Source organism: Salmo salar, chromosome ssa12 (genome assembly GCF_905237065.1).
Source record: "Salmo salar chromosome ssa12, Ssal_v3.1, whole genome shotgun sequence".
Lineage (NCBI taxonomy): Eukaryota > Metazoa > Chordata > Actinopteri > Salmoniformes > Salmonidae > Salmo > Salmo salar.
The window spans coordinates 6,198,486-6,214,160 of NC_059453.1; the positions used below are offsets into that span (position 1 = coordinate 6,198,486).

At 41.8% G+C, this 15,675-nt stretch overlaps 2 protein-coding genes across 3 annotated transcripts in view; both read right to left on the bottom strand.

Annotated features, from left to right (window-relative positions):
* Positions 1 to 15,675, bottom strand: part of LOC106593835 (zinc finger protein 883-like) — a 262,127-nt gene that overhangs the window by 194,593 nt on the left and 51,859 nt on the right. The window lies entirely within an intron of this gene.
* On the bottom strand, positions 1,779 to 11,929 carry LOC106564021 (gastrula zinc finger protein XlCGF26.1-like). Its single transcript, XM_014129989.2, has 2 exons — positions 11,347 to 11,929; positions 1,779 to 3,336 (listed from the first exon to the last, which is right to left on the bottom strand). Exons 1-2 carry the CDS (start codon positions 11,681 to 11,683, stop codon positions 2,003 to 2,005), a joined length of 1,671 nt encoding a protein of 556 aa, XP_013985464.2. The 5' UTR covers positions 11,684 to 11,929; the 3' UTR covers positions 1,779 to 2,002.

Genomic DNA, 15,675 nt, shown 5'->3' on the forward strand with positions numbered 1-15,675 from the left:
GCGCTGACACAGTGGCCAGCTGTACAGTGTTTCCTCTGACAGCTTCCGGGTTAAGCGAGCAGTGTGTAAAGAAGCAGTGCGGCTTGGCAGGGTCGTGTTACAGAGGATGCTTAACTCTTGACCTTTGCCTCTCCCGAGTCTGTACGGGAGTTGCAGAGATGGGACAAGACTAACTTCCAATTGGATATCACGAAATTGGGGAGAAAATGAGGTAAAAAAAATAATTTTAAAAAAGCACAGCCTCAGATGACTGAATACATTTTGCATGGGCCCTCAGATCCTCAAGAAGTTCCACAGCTGCAACATTGAGAGCATCTTCACCGGCTGCATCACCGCCTGGTATGGCAACTGCAGGGCTCTACAGAGAGCGGTGCGGACAGCCCAATTCATCACTGGGGGCGAGCTCCCTGCCCTCCCAAGACATTTAAATACATGTGATTTGAAATATCTCTTTAACCTCGATGGGCTAGGTGGGACGCAAGCGTCCCACCCGTGGTGCACTCCATCAACAGCAGGTGCATTTCAAGAGCGGCAAATTTGAATCCAAATAAATGTCAAAATTCAAATTTTTCAAACATACAACTATTTTACACCCTTTGAAAGATAAACATCTCCTTAATCCAACCACGTTTTACGATTTCAAAAAGGTTTTACGGCGAAAGCATAAATTTAGAGTATGTTAGGACAGTACATTTACAAGAGTTGTGTGTAATGTTTTGCCAATTCAAAGACAGGGTCACCAAAACCATAAAACCAGCTAAAATGATGCACTAACCTTTTACAATCTCCATCAGATGACACTCCTAGGACATTATGTTAGACAATGCATGCATTTTTAGTTCTATCAAGTTCATATTTATATCCAAAAACAGCGTTTTACTATGGCATTGATGTTGAGGAAATCGTTTCCCTCCAATAACCGGCAGTCAAGTCAGCACCACAAATTAAATAATTAAAATTAGAAAACACTGGTAAAATATTATATTGTCATTTAAAGAATTATAGATTTACATCTCTTGAACGCAATCAACTTGCCAGATTTAAAAATAACCTTACTGGGAAATCACACTTTGCAATAATCTGAGCACTGCGCCCAGAAAAATACGCGTTGCGATACAGACTAGACGTCATGTTGGGGAGATCTAAAATCGAAAATACTATGTAAATAATCCATTACCTTTGATTCTCTTCATCAGATGTCACTTCCAGGTATCACAGGTCCATAACGAATGTAGTTTTGTTCAAAAAAGCTCATCATTTATGTCCAAAAATCTCCGTCTTGTTAGCACATGATCTAAGCCCGCCGGACTTCACTTCATGAACGAGGGGAAAAAATATATTTACGTTCGTTCAAACATGTCAAACGTTGTATAGCATAAATCATTAGGGACTTTTTTAACCAGAACATGAATAATATTCAAGGTGGACGAATGCATTCTCTTTTATAACGTATTGGAACGAGGGTACCCAACATGAACTCGCGCGCCAGGTGTCTAATGGGACATCATTGTTCCATGGCTCTTGTTCGGTCAGATCTCCCTCCAGAAGACTCAAAACACTTTGTAAAGGCTGGTGACATCTAGTGGAAGCAATAGGAAGTGCCAAAATATTCCTCAGCCCCTGTGTTTTTCAATGGCATAGGTTTAAAGGTAATACAACACATCAGGTATCCACTTCCTGTCAGAAAATGTCTCAGGGTTTTGCCTGCCAAATGAGTTCTGTTATACTCACAGACACCATTCAAACAGTTTTAGAAACTTTAGAGTGTTTTCTATCCATATATAATAAGTATATGCATATTCTAGTTACTGGGTAGGATTAGTAACCAGATTAAATCGGGTACATTTTTTTATCCAGCCGTGCAAATACTGCCCCCTAGCCCCAACAGGTTAAACCTGGGAGTAATGGTAAGAAATCTCCGCTGTGTGCGTTACCTCGTGGTCATTCAGGTGCCTAAACTGAGTAAATATCATTCTACACTGGGAGCATTGATACCATTCTCTCAGGTGTGGATTCTTTCATGTTCTTTCAGTTGCCTTAACCAGGTAAATGTCATTCCACATTGAGAACAATTGTAAGGCTTCTCCCCGGTGTGTGTTCTCTCGTGTGATTTCAGGTTCCAAAGATGGTAAAATCTCTTTCCACAGTCTGAGCAATGGAAGAGCTTCTCCCCTGTGTGTGTTCTCTCATGAGTTTTCAGGCTCCCTAACCGGGTAAAACTCTTTCCACACTGGGAGCATTGGAAAGGCCTCTCTCCAGTGTGTGTTCCTTCATGCCTTTTCAGGCTCGCTAAATGGGTAAAACTCTTTCCACATTTGGGGCATTGGAAAGGCCTATCTCCTGTGTGGGTTTTTTTATGTTCTTTCAGATGCCCTAAAACAGTAAAACTCTTTCCACACAGGGAACATTGGAAAGGCTTTGCTCCTGTGTGTATTCCTTCATGCCTTTTCAGGCTCGCTAACTGGGTAAAACTCTTTCCACACAGGGAACATTGGAAAGGCTTTGCTCCTGTGTGTATTCCTTCATGCCTTTTCAAGCTCGCTAACTGGGTAAAACTCTTTTCACATTGGGGGCATTGGAAAGGCTTCTCGCCTGTGTGCGTAATCTCGTGCTTTTTCAGTGTCCCTAAAACAGTAAAACTCTTTCCACACAGGGAGCATTGGAAAGGTCTCTCCCCTGTGTGTGTCCTCTCATGTCGTTTCAGGTTCCCAAACGTGCTAAAACTATTTTCACACTGGGAGCATCGGTATTGCTTCTCTCCAGTGTGCATTCTTTCATGTTTTTCCAGTTGCCCTAACCAGGTAAAACTCTTTCCACACTTGGAGCATTGGAAAGGCTTATTTCCTGAGTGTGTACTTTCATGCCTTTTCAAGTTCCCTAAACGAGGAAAAGTCTTTCCACACAGGGAGCAATAGTACAGCTTCTCTCCAGAGTGTGTACTTTCATGCTCTTTCAGGCTCCCTAGCTGGGTAAATCTCTTTTCACACTGGGAGCATTGGTTAGGCTTTTTCCCAGTGTGTACTCTTGTATGTTCTTTCAGGCTCCATAACTGGTTAAAACTCTTTTCACATTCAGAGCATTGGTAAAGCTTCTCTCCTGTACATTTCCTCTTATGTGTTTTCAGGGTCCTTAAATGGGTAAAACTCTTTCCACACACAAAGCAGTGGTAAGTCCTCTCCTTTTTATGTATTCTTTGGTGTAGTTTCAGGCTTCCCAACAAAGTAAAACTCTTTCCACACTGGGAGCAGTGGTGTTGTCTTGCTGGTTTGGACGTCTCTGGATCTGGTTCCACTGAAGAACTCTTCCCGCTGTCAGATTGAGAGACTGGTCGCTCTCCTGCCAAAGACAGGAGTGTATAGTTAGTCTTCCTATGATGTTTAATCCAGACTAGATCATTCAATAAAAGAACAGAGCATGTCATCATAGAGTGGATGTAGGGCTTTGTAGGCTAATAAAAACACTATTGAACTTGACGGTTGTTACGCATTTATTAGACCTAATCTGTATAGCGGCGATTCCATGGGATGGTCAGCTGAGCATGCCCAAATAAAGTTAAGAATTGCCAAATGAAACCATGTTCACACTTATCCGTATATGAGGTCATGCTTTTGTTTAGTTTTTGGGGGGGGGGTTTGAGAAAATGTAATGAATTTTGCCCATTTCAGAGTTGGAGACCAGTTTTTTACAGTACCGTGAAAAAGTAATTGCCCTCGTTCAGATTCTCTATTTTTACATATTTTTTTACACTGAATGTTAATCAGATCTTCAACCCAAAACAAATTAAATCAAGCTTTATTTATACAGCACATTTCAGACATGGAGCGGAATGCAATGTGCTTCACAGGAAGAAAAATAATAAAAACAATGAAAATAAAAACTGAAATATGTACTACACATCAAACAAAAGAATAGCAAAAACTGCATGACTAAAAAGCACCCAAAGGAAAAGCAAAGCTAAAAGATCTCTTTTAAACATGTTCCCAGTTTCAGCCCCTCTCAGGGTCTCTGGCAGACTATTCCAGAGGCTGGGGGCATAATAACTAAAGGCTACCTCTCCATGCCTCTTGGTCCTATGCTTTGGGATAGTGAAAAGGCCAGAGGACCTGAGGGACCTACTGGGTACATCACTTAAAAGCATGTCTGACATGTATTGGGGTGCACAATCCTGGATTGATTTAAAAACCAATAGAAGAATCATTAAATTAATTCTAAAACTCACAGGCAGTCAGTGCAAAGACTTTAAAACCGGTGTAACGCATGTTCTCTGTCTGGTCTTGGTCCGATCCCGTGATGCAGCATTCTGTATGTTTTTCAGTTGACCAATAGCTTTCTTGGGTAGACCAGACATGAGAGCATTACAGTAGTCAAGCCTGCCTGTAATAAAAGCATGGATGAGTCTCTCTGGTCTTTTAGAACCCCTTACTAGTGGCGAACCCCTTTTGAACACCTTTCTGTTTGGTTGTCAATGATTTTCTTTGTTAGTTCCCTTTGTTGTGAGCAACATTTTGAGTTTTTCTTGTGGGAACGAAAACAGAAATGGGGGCTCATCCAGGAAGCCAGTGCACAGGTAAACCCCAATCCTTCATTTTTGGAGGGTATTTTTGCCTTTGTCTGACACTTCAGAAACTGGTTACAGTGCATTAGTACAAGGCGTGGAGATGGGTTGCATGGAAGTTCCTTTGTATAATGTGGAACTCGAGTCTGATCTTATTCCTGGTTCTGTTGTCGTTGGAGTGAGGCCTAGCCTACTGGTGAAGGGGGTCTCTTTCATTTTGGGAAATGATTTGGCTGGAGGGAAAGTTGTGCCAAATCCTGTTGTTTGTAAGGAACCCAGAGTAGAGGAACCTGATGGGCTATCAGAAAAGTACCCTAGAGGGTTCCCAGCATGTGCCGTTACACATGCTATGTCTAAGAAAGTCGCCGGGAGAAAGTCTAGTGTTGAGGAGGATGTCAGAAAACTGTCTGAGACGTTTATGTGTGCTCCTGATTTTGCTAAACCATATGAGTTGACCTCTCCTTCGAAAATAACAAAGATTTTTGATGTTGCTGGGACTGTCCGTCAGTCTCTAAAACAGTTTGATGTTGCTGGGACTGGAGCTTTACCAGACCCTGTCTGTCAGTCTCTAAAACAGTTTGATGTTGCTGGGACTGTCCGTCAGTCTCTAAAACAGTTTGATGTTGCTGGGACTGGAGCTTTACCAGACCCGGTCTGTCAGTCTCTAAAACAGTTTGATGTTGCTGGGACTGGAGCTTTACCAGACCGTGTCGGTCAGTCTCTAAAACAGTTTGATGTTGCTGGGACTGTCCGTCAGTCTCTAAAACAGTTTGATGTTGCTGGGACTGGAGCATTACCAGACCCGGTCTGTCAGTCTCTTAAACAGTTTGTAATGGAAATAATCCTGGAACCCCTGCAGTTTGGGTGAATCCCGTCTCTTTTAAAAAGTGCTGGTTGCTCCCACAGCAAATCAAAGTTTGGTATGAGGTTCTTGCTGTGGAATGCAGTGATTGGTTTTCACCAGACATAACAGGACCCCATTATCATGGAAAATGTATCTCTCATACATGGCAGTAGTGTTTTTTAGATAGAAAGATGAGAAGTGTGTTTATAAAAAAATCAGAGAATAGTCCAGGGCCAGGTTTCCCAAAAGCATCTTAAAGACATGCTCCGGAACTTCGGCGACTAGTAAGTATTTTTTAAACTTCCTGCTTTGGGCTGAATGTGTCAATGTGTAGTTGAATGTGTCAATCCAGTCAGAATTCCATTTAACCTAAATGGCACCAAAAAATGTATCCCTTTTTATTTTACCACTACAATCTGTTCTTAGGATGAAACTGAACAATAACAACTTGTGTAGAAAGTAAACATCCGCACCTCGATGGTGCCAAGTGTGTTTATGTCTGCATGAGGAAGTAGGGAAAAATGGCAACTTTTGACTATCGATGACAACAGAGTACGATGCCCAGCATTACATAATTAGAAAGAGGAGATTGTGATTATTAAAATGGTGTCCAATTTGAAAAAAATCTAAATATACACATTGCGAGATATTTGGCAAAATAGACATTGTGAGCTGGGAATAGAAGTTGGTGAGTTGGTGCCACGGTGCTCGGCGCCACGGTGCTCAATAGAACTAATGGGGAAAGGGAACTGAATTCATTCAACTGAAATGTGACTTCCGCATTTAACCCAACCCTTCTGAATCAGAGAGGAGCGGGGGGCTGCCATAATCGACATCCAGTGGGTTAACTGCCTTGCTCAGGGGCAGAACGACAGACTTTTACCTTATCAGCTCAGGGATTCGATCCAGCAACCTTTTGGTTACTGGCCCAACACTCTAACCACTAGGCTACCTGCCGCCCCACATGGAAGCAGGGTGAATTTTACCCCTGTGATTATTTCAAAACTATGGCAAGCAGCTGGGACACATTCAGATGTCATAAATCAGCACTGCAGAGCTCTCCCTGTACTATGCCGTGCCTTGATTGTATTACAGTTGATGATATCTGGAAATGTGTACCCTGGCCCATCGACAGTTGCTAGCCCCAATTCTGACTTGTGCTCTGATATCTGCTTCACTGATTTCTGCTCTCGTAAAAGCCTGGGTTTTCTGCACGTTAACACTAGAAGCTTATTACCTAAAATTGATCAATTGAAAGTGTGGGTTCACGGTTCCAATCCAGATGTGTTGGTCATTACTGAGACGTGGTTAAGAAAGAGTGTTTTGAATACTGATGTTAACCTTTCTGGTTATTAGCTTTTTCGGCAAGACAGATCTTCCAAAGGTGGGGGAGTGGCAATCTTTACCAAGGATCACCTTCAGTGCTCAGTTGTCTCCACCAAGTCTGTCCCCAAGCAATTTGATTTGCTGGTTTTAAGCATTAAACTTTCAAATAGCTCTTTGTTGACTGTTGCTGGGTGCTATCGTCCTCCATCAGCACCACCCTGTACCCTACCTGCCCTAATCTCTCCTGGCCCCTTACACTAAATCTGAATTTGTCCTGCTAGGTGACCTAAACTGGGACATGCTTAAACCACCTGAACAAGTCCTAAAGCAATGGGACTCCCTAAATCTTTCTCAGATGATCACCAATCCCACAAGGTATGACTCCAAACACCCAAAAAGGCTACTCTCCTCGATGTTATCCTCACAAATAATCCTGATATGTATCAGTCTGGTGTTTTCTGTAATGACCTTAGTGATCACTGTTTTACAGCCTGTGTTCGTAAAGGCTGCTCAGTGAAATTACCTGTCCTGATTTGTCATAGACGCTTGCTAAAAAACTTTAATGAGCAAGCCTTCCTTCATGAACTTGCCTCTGTAAAATGGTATAGAATCATCTTGATCCCCTCTGTCGAAGACGCTTGGACCTTCTTTTTTGATATTTTCAGTGGTATTGTTAAAAAACACGCCCCCATAAAGAAAATGAGAATTAAAAACAGGTTCAGCCCCTGGTTCGACCATGATCTTGCAGAGTTACACCACCTCAAGAATTGTATTTGGCGAAAGGCTCGGCACACGCATACTCAAGCTGACTGGCTATCGTTCAGGCAAATGAGAAATAAGTGCACTCAGGCAATCCGGAAGGCCAAAGTTTACTACTTTAACATGTTATGGCTAGGGGGCAGTATTTTCATGGCTGGATAAAAAACGTACCCGATTTTATCTGATTATTACTCCTGCCCAGAAACTAGAATATGCATATAATTATTAGCTTTGGATAGAAAACACTCCAAAGTTTCTAAAACTGTTTGAATGGTGTCTGTGAGTATAACAGAACTCATTTGGCAGGCCAAAACCTGAGAAGATTCTGTACAGGAAGTACCCTGTCTGACCATTTCTTGGCCTTCTTTGTCATCTCTATCCATTACAAAGGATCTCTGATGTTACGTGACACTTCCTACGGCTCCAATGGGCTCTCAGAGCCCGGGAAAAAGCTGAATGACGTAATTCAAAGCCCTGGCTGAAACACATTATCGCCTTTGTCAAGTGGCCGATCAGGGGACAGTGGGCTTAGGCGCGTGCACTGGCCGCCCCCGTCTTTCTTTTTTCCCCTCTATTTACCGAAACGCAGATTCCCGGTCGGAATATTATCGCTTTTTTACGAGAAAAATGGCATAAAAATAGATTTTAAACAGCGGTTGACATGCTTCGAAGTACGGTAATGAAATATTTAGAAATCTTTTGTCACGAAATGCGCCATGCGCGCGACCCTTATTTACCAATTGGATAGTGTCTAGAACGCACAAACAAAACACCGCTGTTTGGATATAACGATGGATTATTTTGGACCAAACCAACATTTGTTATTGAAGTAGAAGTCCTGGGAGTGCATTCTGACGAAGAACAGGAAAGGTAATCAAACTTTTCTAATAGTAAATCTGATTTTGGTGAATGCTAAACTTGGTGGGTGTCTAAATAGCTAGCCCTGTGATGCCGGGCTATCTACTGAGAATATTGTAAAATGTGCTTTCACCGAAAAGCTATTTTAAAATCGGACATATCGAGTGCATAGAGGAGTTCTGTATCTATAATTCTTAAAATAATTCTTATGTATTTTGTGAACGTTTATCATGAGTAATTTAGTAAATTCACCGGAGGTTTTCGGTGGGTATGCTAGTTCTGAACATCACATGCTAATGTAAAAAGCTGTTTTTTGATATAAATATGAACTTGATTGAACAAAACATGCATGTATTGTATAACATAATGTCCTAGGAGTGTCATCTGATGAAGATCATCAAAGGTTAGTGCTGCATTTAGCTGTGGTTTGGGTTTATGTGACATATATGCTTGCTTGGAAAATGGCTGTGTGATTATTTGTGTCTATGTACTCTCCTAACATAATCTAATGTTTTGCTTTCGCTGTAAAGCCTTTTGGAAATCGGGCAACGTGGTTCGATTCAGGAGAAGTGTATCTATAAAATGGTGTAAAATAGTCCTACATTTGAGAACTTTGAATTATGACATTTTGTGGTTTTAAATTTGCCGCTCTGATTTTTCACTGGCTGTTGAATAGTGTGGGACGATTTTGTCCCACCTCCCCTAGAGAGGTTAAATGTCCTCAATGATGTCACCATTGCCCTTGATTCTAAGCAATATTGTTCTGCTATTTTTATTGACTTGGCCAAAGCTTTGATACGGTAGACCATTCCATTCTTGTGGACCGGATAAGGAGTATTGACGTCTCTGAGGGGTCTTTGGCCTGGTTTGCTAACTACCTCTCTCAAAGAGTGCAGTTTATAAAGTCAGAACATCTGCTGTCTCTGCCTGTCACCAAGGGAGTACACCAAGGCTCAATCCTAGGCCTCATGCTCTTCTCAATTAACATCAACAACATAGCTCAGGCAGTTGGAAGCTCTCTCATCCATTTATATGCAGATGATACAGTCTTATACTCACCCTCCCCGGATGTTGGGTTAAATGCTCTACAACAAAGCTTTCTTAGTGTCCAACAAGCTTTCTCTGTCCTTAACCTTGTTCTGAACACCTCCAAAACAAAGGTCATGTGGTTTGGTAAGAAGATTGGGAGTATGGCTAGACAGTACACTGTCCTTCCCTCAGCACATATCAAAGCTGCAGGCTAAAGTTAAATCTAGACTTGCTTTCCTCTATCGTAATCGCTCCTCTTTCATCCCAGCTGTCAAACTAACCCTGATTTAGATTACCATCCTACCCATGCTAGATTCCGGAAACATAATTTATAGATCAGCAGGTAAGGGTGCTCTCGAGCGGCTAGATGTTCTTTACCATTTGGTCATCAGATTTGCCACCAATGCTCCTTATAGGACATCACTGCACTCTATACTCCTCTGTAAACTGGTAATCTCTGTATACCCGTCGCAAGACCCACTGGTTGATAGTTATTTATAAAAACCCTCTTAGGCCTCACTCCCACATATCTGAGATATCTACTGCAGCCCTCATTCTCCACATACAACACCTGTTCTGCCAGTTACATTCTGTTAAAGGTCCCCAAAGCATACACATCCCTGGGTCGCTCGTCTTTTCAGTTCGCTGCATCGAACAACTGGAACGAGCTGCAACAAACACTCAAACTGGACAGTTTTCTCTCAATCTCTTCATTCAAAGACTCAATCATGGAAACTCTTACTGACAGTTGTGGCTGCTTTGTGTTATGTATTGTCGTCTCTCCCTTCTTGACTTTTGTGCTGTTGACTGTGCCCAATAATGTTTGTACCATGTTTTCAGCTGCTACCATGTTGTGTTGCTACCATGTTGTTGTTATGTTGCTACCATGCTGTGTTGTCATGTGTTACTGCCTTGCTATGTTGTTGTCTTAGGTCTCTCTTTATGTAGTGTTGTCTCACTTGTTGTGATGTGTGTTTTGTCTGTCTATTTATATTGTATATATATTTTTTTTTTATCCCAGGCTCCCGTCCCCACAGGAGGCCTTTTGCCTTTTGGTAGGCCGTCATTGTAAATAAGAATTTGTTCTTAACTGACTTGCCTAGTTAAATAAAGGTTAAATAAATAAAATGTAGTAATATTATGAAACTGTGTTCTACGGCAGATGCAATTAACTAGTTTTTTTTTTAATCAGAAAAAGCATTGTTAAAAAATTGTATCACCCCTGTAAATGTCACACGACATTCCATATGCTATACGTGCAAAGGCAACGTCCATAATGCTGGAATCGCCTGAAAAACACACCGACCGGAATATTGTAGTTCCTGCTGAGTACACCAGTTGTTCCTTCACACCATTCATACGCAGGGCGACAACTGCTAATATTATCGATATTATACCATAAGCATGCATAAAAACTGACAGCCAGGAGCCAATATTATTAACCATTACGACACGCATTTGTCAGCTAAATTACACTTTTATTTTGTATCACTCAACTCTCATTTATAATGAGTCTCATTTGCAATGAGGGGGATGTAGTTAGATATAGGCCTATGTATTGTTGATGTGTTGCTGTAGTAATTACCTTGAGAAATCTGACCTACAATTTGTAAACAAAGCTGCTGTACTTAAAATTCGTAAAACCTTCAGTTTTATCAATTGGATGTGACCCAACCGGCAAATTAATTTCGAGATACATTAAACCAGAAGAAAAGCAACATTTTATTTGGGACTTACTGAGTCTATGGGATGGTGAGTATTTAAACTGGAAGAAGCACTACATGAAGAGATACGGGAAGCATTTGATCCATTTTCTAACGTTCTGTTGGTGGCCTCCATTCTTTGTAGCTTTAACAATTCCTACAGTACTGACCAACATATCCAAGTGTAGAACTTCAGTAGAATGCACCTTAAAAACCACACATTGATTCAACAACAGCAGAGGTTGTGCCTCTGTGTTTAAGACAATACTCACTGGTGTTAATCAGATCTCCATTCTCCTCCTCCAATGTGACAGTAATCTCCCCCTCCTCCTTCAATCCAAACACTTCCTCTTCCTTTTCTTCTTTCGCAGTAACATCCTCTTCTTTCACTCTGAAAGCTTCTTCCTCTTCTTTCGCAGTAACATCCTCTTCTTTCACTCTGAAAGCTTCTTCCTCTTTTTTCACGGTAACTTCTTTCAATGTAACAGCCTCACCCTCTACTTGTTTAACTGTGACAGCCTCCTCTTCCTTCTCCTCTTTCACGAGAGTTTCTTTCTCCGTCCAGCAGACCTCTTCTTTAGCAGGGGGGGAGTAGCTTAGTGAGTTCATGGTCGGGATGTTTGCTAGCTAGTTATCATTAGTGCTGAGCTAATTTAGCAAGCCAGCTAGCTGACTAACAACGTAAAATGAAATTAAATGCGGCAACTAGCTATACAACATAAGTTTGCTTAAAACACAGAGGCTAATATACAGAGAAATTGTCTAAAGAGCTGTAATGTTTCGGCTATGTTGGCTAGCAAGTTACCGAGGAGGCTTGACTAGCTGTGTTGTTGAAAAAGCGTCCAGTCCACTAGATTATACGTCACACCAGCAGCTTCGCCTGCAAGACGCACATCGCCATCTATTGACTGGAGTTGGTAACGCAGTTGAGAGAAGTTTATTTTATTGCCAGACAAGAAGTTTATTTTGTAATTTCTTTCATTAAATAATATTACATTGAGACATACAAAAAGAAGCAAGTTGATTGAAAAGTTCAGCAAATATTTAATGATTGTGAATTTAAAAACACAGTTTATATCTACTACACATCTACATTTAAGGCAAATTCACATTCATTACCAGGGCTTCTGATACATATATGAAGATGTAGAGTGAACTTACATTTTTATGCTGCTGACACACAAATACACTATATATACAAAAGTATGTAAACATCCCTTCAAATTGGTGAATTCGGCTATTTCAGCAACACCGGTTGATGGCAGGTGTATAAAACTGAGCACACAGCCATGCAATCGCCATAGACAAACATTGGCAGTAGAATGGCCTTCCTGAAGATCTCAGTGACTTTCAACGTGACACTGTCATAGGATGCCATCTTTCCGACAAGTCAGTTGGTAAAATTTCTGCCCTGCTCGAACTGCCACTGTCAACTGTACTGTGCTATTATTGTGAAGTAGAAACATCTAGGAGCAACAACAGCTCAGCTGCAAAGTGGTAGGGCACACAAGCTCACAGAATGGGACACTCACTACCGAGTTCCAAACTGCCTCTGGAATCAATGTCAGCACAATAACTGTTCGTCGGGACCCTAACCCTCAAGGGTATGCGCAATGCCGTCGGGCGTACGCCAAATAAAAAATGTGATTCACATTTTTTTTTTTATCACATTTTCAATCAGTCCATTTATATTTTCCAATGGGCCTATACATTTGGGTGAGGTTTTTTTCTTGCCTAAGTACCCTCGTTTCCCTGCCAAAAATAAAATTCAACCATCTAGTGTTCAGTGAAATAACAACACAATGTCAAATACAGGTAGCCTAGTTAAATAATTAACATCCAATCACATTAAAAATTACTCTCTCACGGGAATTCCACTAATGGTCCGTATGTAGCCAAACGTAGCTGCTGCTCATGTTGGTATCTGTACTGATGGCGCAAAAGCCATGACAGGGAGACAGTGGAGTGGTAACGCGTGCAACCAGTTGCTCCCTACGCCACCTCGGAACACTGCAGCATCCACCGAGAGGCTCTTGCTGCCAAGGGAATGCCTGACAGCTTGAAAGATGTTCAAATCAAATCCAATAAAATGTATTTGTCACATACACATGGTTAGCAGGTGTTAATACAAGTGTAGCGAAATGCTTGTGCTTCTAGTTCCGACCATGCAGTAATATCTAACAAGTAATATAACCTAACAATTCACAACAACTACTTTATACACACAAGTGTAAAGGAATGAATAAGAATATGTACATAAAAATATATAAATGAGTGATGGCCGAACGGCAGGCAAGATGTAATAGATGGTATAGAGTACAGTATATACATTTGAGATGAGTAATGTAGGGTATGAGAACATACAAAGCGGCATTGTTTAAAGTGGCTAGTGATACATTACATCAAGATGGCAAGATGCAGTAGATGGTATAGAGTACAGTATACACATATGAGATGAGTAATGTGGGGTAGGAAAACATATAAAGTGGCATTGTTTAAAGTTGCTAGTGATACATTTAATTACATCAAGATGGCAAGATGCAGTAGATGGAATTAGCGTACAGTATATACATATGAGATGAGTAATGTAGAGTAATAAAGTGGCTAGTGATAAATTGATTACATCATTTAATCCATAATTGAAGTGGCTAGAGATGAGTCAGTATGTTGGTAACAGCCACTCAATGTTAGTGATGGCGGTTTAACAGTCTGATGGCCTTGAGATAGAAGCTGTTTTTCGGTCTCTCGGTCCCCGCTTTGATGCACCTGTATTGACCTCGCCTTCTGGATGATAGTGGGGTGAAAAGGCAGTGGCTCGGGTGGTTGTTGTCCATGATGACCTTTTTGGCCTTCCTGTGGCATCAGGTGCTGTAGGTGTCTTGGAGGGCAGGTAGTTTGCACCCGGTGATGCGTTGGGCAGACCTCACTACCCTCTGGAGAGCCTTCCGGTTATGGGAGGAGCAGCTGCCGTACCAGACGGTGATACAGCCCGACAGGATACTCTCGATTGTGCATCTGTAAAAGTTTGTGAGTGTTTTTGGTGACAAGCCAAATTTCTTCAGCCTCCTGAGGTTGAAGAGGCGCTGCTGCGCCTTCTTCACCACGCTGTCTGTGTGGGTGGACCATTTCAGTTTGTCCATGATGTGTATGCTGAGGAACTTAAAACTCTCCACCCTCTCCACTACTGTCCCGTCAATGTAGATAGGGGGCTGCTCCCTCTGCTGTTTCCTGAAGTCCATGATCATCTCCTTTGTTTTGTTGACATTGAGAGTGAGGTTATTTTCCTGACACCACACTCCGAAGGCAATCACCTCCTCCCTGTAGGCTGTCTCGTCGTTGTTGGTAATCAAGCCTAACACTGTAGTGTCGTCTGCAAACTTAATGATTGAGTTGGAGGCGTGCATGGCCATGAATTCGTGGGTGAACAGGGAGTACAGCAGAGGACTGAGAACGCACCCTTGTGGGGCCAAGTGTTGAGGATCAGCGGGGTGGAGATGTTGTTACCTACTTTCACCGCCTGGGGGCAGCCTGTCAGGAAGTCCAGGACCCAGTTGCACAGGGTGGGGTCGAGACCCAGGGTCTCGAGCTTAATGACGAGTTTGGAGGGTACTATGGTGTTAAATGCTGAGCTGTAATCGATGAACAGCATTCTTTCATAGGTATTCCTATTATCCAGATGGGTTAGGGCAGTGTGCAGTGTGTTTTGGACACTACAGTGAAAATGGTTAAATCTGTGAAGCACTCCTTATTTTCCTCACACTTCGAGACACAGAGAAATTGGAATCAAACAGAGAAGATTGGCCGGTAGTGATATGGGGAAAGGATGACACGCAAATCCGTGAAGCGCTCCTTATTTTCCTCACACTTCGAGACACAGAGATATTGGAATCAAACAGAGAAGATTGGCCGGTAGTGATGGGGGAAATCAATTGCCAATTCTTCTCAGTCTAAGGAGTGGGGAAATGCTGGGTGAGAGACACAAATTCGTGAAGTGGTCCTTTTTTGAATTGGGGAGTGAGACAAGGTTGCAGTCTTAGGCCAACTTTATTCAACATTTAGAAATTAATTGGGGAGTTAGGCAAGGTTGCAGTCTGAGTTCAACTTTTTTCAAAATGTACAAATTAATTGGGGAGCGAGACAAGGTTGCACTCTGAGTCCAACTTTACTCAATATAAACAACTGAATTGGAGAGTGAGACAGGGTTTCAATTTTATTCCAGCTGTATTAAACATAACAAACTTGAATGTCACAACATTTTATACAGACATCAAAGCTAGACTCAAACACTCTCTCTCTCTCTCGCTACTAATTGGGGAGTTAGTTATAAGTATCTTTGGCCAGGCCATGTTGCAGAAAATGGGGGAAGGGTGGGAAGTGGTCGGGGCAGAGGAACAAAGACCTGGTGGAGTAGCAACTAAAAGCAGCAGGTGAGGGGTTAGAGACCAAGAGCCCTGAATCATAAAAGGCTTAGTTTTTAAACAACATTTTAGTCTAATATCATTGTTTTAAAAAATCTAAAGTCAATTCTATTTCAAGTTCTACATCTACAAATAAAGTTTAAACATCACAGCAATATTCTAGGGGTGGGTTTTGAAATCCGT

What these genes read in the sequence shown, in the direction of transcription:
- LOC106564021 (XM_014129989.2), bottom strand. Translation starts at nt 11,683, where the DNA reads ATGAACTCACTAAGCTACTCCCCCCCTGCTAAAGAAGAGGTCTGCTGG. An exon ending in TGGAGATCTGATTAACACCA is followed by an intron (nt 3,337 to 11,346) that starts GTGAGTATTGTC and finishes TGTCTTTGGCAG; the next exon opens with GAGAGCGACCAGTCTCTCAA.